The 5,120-nt window shown below is 36.3% G+C and overlaps 1 protein-coding gene across 1 annotated transcript; it reads left to right on the top strand.

Moving 5' to 3' along the window:
* Positions 1 to 281: 281 nt before the first annotated feature.
* On the top strand, positions 282 to 2,155 carry LOC104609430 (uncharacterized). The gene has a single exon (XM_010275745.3). It carries the CDS (start codon positions 857 to 859, stop codon positions 2,042 to 2,044), a length of 1,188 nt encoding a protein of 395 aa, XP_010274047.1. The 5' UTR covers positions 282 to 856; the 3' UTR covers positions 2,045 to 2,155.
* The last annotated feature ends 2,965 nt before the right edge of the window (positions 2,156 to 5,120 follow it).

Here is a 5,120-nt window from a genome sequence, read left to right as displayed (position 1 = left end):
GTGATGGCTGTTCAACTGATTGTGGAATAAATGATAATATTCCATGCCAATAATAACTTCATGGGCCTCATTGTGAAAGAAACAGGTCCTATATATTTTAGGGAGAATGGCCAATCATCCCAAATTAGAATTTTATAGCTCCATAGTACAGGGGGAATGCATCCTGACCGTGAATTGATGCTAAATTCACAGCCAGAATGTGATTTATAGGGGGAGAAAAGACTAATAGTAGGGGGGCTGGAATTCAGAATTCTGCATTGGATGTATCTGTACTTTTTCGTATATTTGATTACTGGCTAGAACATTATCATTAGTTGTTTGGTTACACAACTCGCTGAACAGCCATCGCATTCAGCTAAGCCTTGCTCCTTAATTTGGCGGCAGGTAGCTCTTTCCCCTTCAATGGCTTTTGCTGTTTATAACCTTTATAGTAATTTGAACCTGGGATGTGGGATGGGATCTGATACCAATTATTACGTATTTGACCCAAGAAGATACTATGGGGAATGTGGTTGAAATATTACGATGAAATGTCTCATATGTGGAAGGATTCGTGATCTGTAAATGGACATTTTGGTAATTTGGTCCCTACAAAGGAACCATTATTGATGGCTTGGAAGGACGTTTCTAAAGCTGTTGCTTCACCCGTGTGTTGGTTACTTTGTTTTCTTCTTACTCTCCTTTATTCATCACTCCCCTTTCACTGTTCCAATCACGCCCTTCTCTTCTTTCTCGTTTTTCCTACAGCAAAACAAAAGCCATTCTTCTTTTCTTCATCACAGTCTCCATTTTCATTTCCATCTCATTCTGTTTTCTCTCCATCCCTGTCTCTATTTCTCACCTGAAGAGAGAAGAAATGTCTGAATTCTGTTTCTTCAACACTATTAACACCAATTTCTATAGCCTTCTCCTTTCTGACTTTATCTTCTTTTGTTCCATCATACTCTCTCACCCACTATATTTCTCTTACTTGATGTTCTTCTCCCCATATCTTGTAAGACTTGTCTCATTTCTTTCTCCCCTCTTCATGACAACCTCTCTCCTCCTCCTGGCTTTCCTCACCATCTCTTCTGGACTTCCCACCCAAGATTTTGCTCCTGATGTCTCAGGCTCTAAGGTGGGGTTCTGCATCAGTTCATTTCATAAAGTTCTAGATGCATTGCGGTCGCAGCTTGACAATGATGTCGCTGAATTTTGCCTTTTCGAAGAGCTTGAAGCATGTACTGTAGTTTTTGATACAACTTGTTTGGACATAGAAGAACATCTGGCTGGAAATTCACAAACCAGGTACAAAGAGAATTGTCCACAAACTGATGAAACTCAAGTAGTCAATTGTTCAGATCATCAAGCTGGTTCAAGTGTGTCTGAAGTGCTAGATTACAATGTAGAAGAAAATCCACTCCAAATTACTAGGCAGAAATTGGAAGGAATTAGCCAGAAAGGCCTCTTAGAAGAGACTTCTTATAAAGAAGATACGGAAGTTCGGCCACTGGATACAGTGCTCAACAAGGTTAGAGAATGCCAAATGAAGCTGCAAATTGGTACTGGATCTGAGGCACAGAGTTACATGGGAACCGAAAACCCACTCAATGTAAGTTCAGACAATGCTGGAGAGAATACTTCACAAGAGCTTAATGGTCCTCTGGTTCCAAATCTTGGGAGCTTTGGGTTAATGAGGAAAGAAAAGGAATGGAAGAGGACATTAGCATACAAGCTTTATGAAGAAAGACAGAATGTTGATAAAGAGGAAGGGATGGATTTACTATGGGAGGCTTATGAAGCTGAATCAGGCAAGGTTAAGGTGGAAAACAGAGACAAAGAGAAGGAAAAGGAAAAGAAGACAAAGAAATGCAGAGTTGAGTACGATGAGGATGAAGAGGAAGATGAAGAAACAGCTGAACGATTGTGTTGCCTACAAGCTTTGAGGTTCTCAACAGGGAAGATGAAGTTGGGAATGGGGAGGTCTAATCTTGTTAGACTTTCCAAGGCCTTGAAAGGGATTGGATGGCTTCACCGTGTGAGTCGGCATTGTAAGAAGGGATAAAACCAGACTACATTTCTTCTTCTTCTTCTGTTGCTGCTGCTGCTTTTTTCTTTCTTTTTTTGCATGGAAAATCTTTGTACTTTTGAAGAAATTACAAGTAAATATTTTCCACTTACTCCTTTTCTCTGAATCAGCCAATTAAATTTTCAGCTCAAACGTTGCATTTTGTGGATCAAGGGAACAGCTTAAGAGTCTCAACTGAATGAATTTTGCTTTGTATTTTAATGGATAAAATAATTTAAAGGGTATGATAATCAACCCTACAGCAGCTTCAGCGATTAAGGAGCTCATAGGCTAAACTCTTTAATAACTTAGTTCACTAAAACATAAAGCAATAAACCATTCAGTTCAGCCACTTCAACGGTTATCAAAGTACAACCGACTAAAAAAGAGAGCATTAAAGAATGACCCAGTTCTCAATGCCAGTTCTGAGTAAGGATCTTCATCTCCATGGGTTTGAACTTTGAACTCATGAAGGAGGTGCTGCAGACCGCAAGAGCGTGCTATCTCAATTCCACACACAAACATACAAACACACATATACACCCTATAAAAGAATGGAAAAAAAATACATTATTAAGACTGTTTAAAGAAAAACCAAAACAGTAAAAAAAAATGTCGGTGGGCTTCATGATTTGTGCTGAAACCCCAATTTGGTTTTGTGGATATTTTGGCTTCAGATTATTAGTGTTTCTAAAAGGTATTTTGGGCTCGGACAACCCTTTGAATTTTGGGAAAAGGCCACTTTTGACAGGCGAAGTTTAAAAAGGCAATGTTTATCTTCAATCTATAGTCAAAAAGCTATTTTCAAACGAAAACGAACTGTGTTAGAGATGAGTCCGGATGGGCTACACACCTACATGTTACAATGCGGGGCGGGTTACACTTCCATCCGCATTGTAACACGTAGATTACAAATGGATTATTATTGTCCTAATAAAGAAATTTATATAATATTAATCAGACCGTATTAACTAATATAAAACCAATTTAACAAAAAGGTGATAGGTTATTACACCAATAGTCAACTTATAACTTAAATCTTAGGCTTGTTATCTTGTAGAAATACAAATGAATTAGTGTGCTGTAATAAATTCATACGGTATTATAGTGTAAAGCCAAGTTACACCAACTCGATATAATTTTGTAATCCACTTATAACTTAAGTCTTAGGCTCATTACTTAAATTGTTTATGGTCCGTTTGGTTCATAGATGGAATTGGATTTGGAATGGTCTATTCCTATGATTCATTTAGACCTATCAGATGGGTCGTGTTGGGTCAGCACAGCACGACCTACGTGTGGCCTGCACAAAGTGTGGGCCATGTTGTGCCAGCCCACGCGACATCCCGGGCTATGCCTCCCTTCCTTGGGATAATTTGGGGGTCGACCCGGCATGGCCCACAGCTTGAGCTTGCACAGGCCCATGCCGTGTCATGGGTCGGGCTGATCCATGGGCCAAGCCTTGGACCAGGCCAGGCCGTGGACCAGGCCAAACTATAAGTGGTCCATTTTAAAAAAATTGAAAAAAATGTTTAAATTTTTATTTTATATGATTTTTGACATATACGATTGTTTATATATATAATAATTAAATAAAATAGTATAATAAAATTGTAAACAAAATTATATATATATTATATATTATATATTATATATAAACATATAAATATATATTTATATATATGGGCCATTTTGGGCCGTGTCGACACGTGGGCGGCGAGCGGCACGACCTACTTAGTCATGCTGTGTTGTGTTGGCCCATGGACCTAAAACTCCAAGCCCGACACAACCCATTCCATCATGTCGTGCTTGGCACAACCTGCGTATTATCATGTCGGGTCATAGGTGGTACAGACCGATTTACAGCTCTATGTTTGTTTGGTTTAGATAGGAATTGGAATCCTGCGTGCCAACATGATCCATTTCATCGGCCCACGTATTGTCGTGTCAGGTCATACACCGGAGATAATAAAATAATATAACATTTTCTAATGTGCCATTTGTTTAAGTAAAAAAATTATACATGGGTCCCACATAAAATTCTCATCATTTTATATGTGATCAAGAATAAAAACAAAAATAATTATTTGTATTTAGTAATAGGGATAAATGGACTCCAATCCACTTCAAAAATCTGAAATTGCAGCCCCTCCTACTCTACTAGTAGCCCCCTGTAAACCGCATCTTGCCCGTGAATTTAACATCAATCCATTGGTAGGATTCATCTGACCTATATGGTGGGGATCAGATTTTTGAGTTGGACTGAACTATAGAAACCCCTTAATAATAATGTGCCATTTGTTTAAGTCAAAAAAATTATACATGGGTCCCACATAAAATTCCCATCATTCATATGTGATCAAGAATAAAATCAAAATAATTATTTGTATTTAATAATTAATTATTAATAAAACAAAAAAAATAATCTAACTCTTTCAATTTAAGTAATTTCAAGGAAGAATATAGGTGGATCCTACTTAAAATTCCTAGTTATTCACATATGATCAAGAATAAAACCAAACTAATTATTTTATATTTAAAAATTAATTAATAATAAATTATTTTTATTTAATAATTAATTATCAACAAAATAAAGAGTTATTAATAAAACAAAAAGTAATCTGGCTCTTTCAACTTAAGTAATTTCAAGGGGAAAAAACAAGTTAATTCCACTTAAAGTTTACCTTATTCACATCTAACCAAGAATAAAAACAAAATAATTATTTTTATTTAAAAATTAATTAATAATAAAATAGAAAAATAATTTGGCTCTTTTAGCTTAAATAATTTCTAGGGGAAAAAACAAGTGAGAATTTTGTGTGAGACCCACATCAACGGGCATTATTATTTTATTATTTGTCTAATGTACTCGTCAACATCTTTAATGCCATTTGATTTTGTCTTAAAATGGCCTTTTCACCATTCAAGGGTCAAAAATCATTTTTAAAAGCTATTATTAACAAAAATACAAAACATTTAAAGGAAAAAATTTATCCAAACAGACCTTACTTCTTACCAAAGTCATCTAACAGGGTACAGTGCCATGTACAATGACGGTCTTGTCTTAACAGAA

This window comes from Nelumbo nucifera, chromosome 3 (genome assembly GCF_055504915.1).
Source record: "Nelumbo nucifera cultivar China Antique chromosome 3, China Antique-T2T, whole genome shotgun sequence".
Classification (NCBI taxonomy): Eukaryota; Viridiplantae; Streptophyta; class Magnoliopsida; order Proteales; family Nelumbonaceae; genus Nelumbo; species Nelumbo nucifera.
Note: the sequence above shows the minus strand (reverse complement) of the source record. Positions and strands in the feature narration are given on the sequence as shown.

What these genes read in the sequence shown, in the direction of transcription:
- LOC104609430 (XM_010275745.3), top strand. Translation starts at nt 857, where the DNA reads ATGTCTGAATTCTGTTTCTTCAACACTATTAACACCAATTTCTATAGC.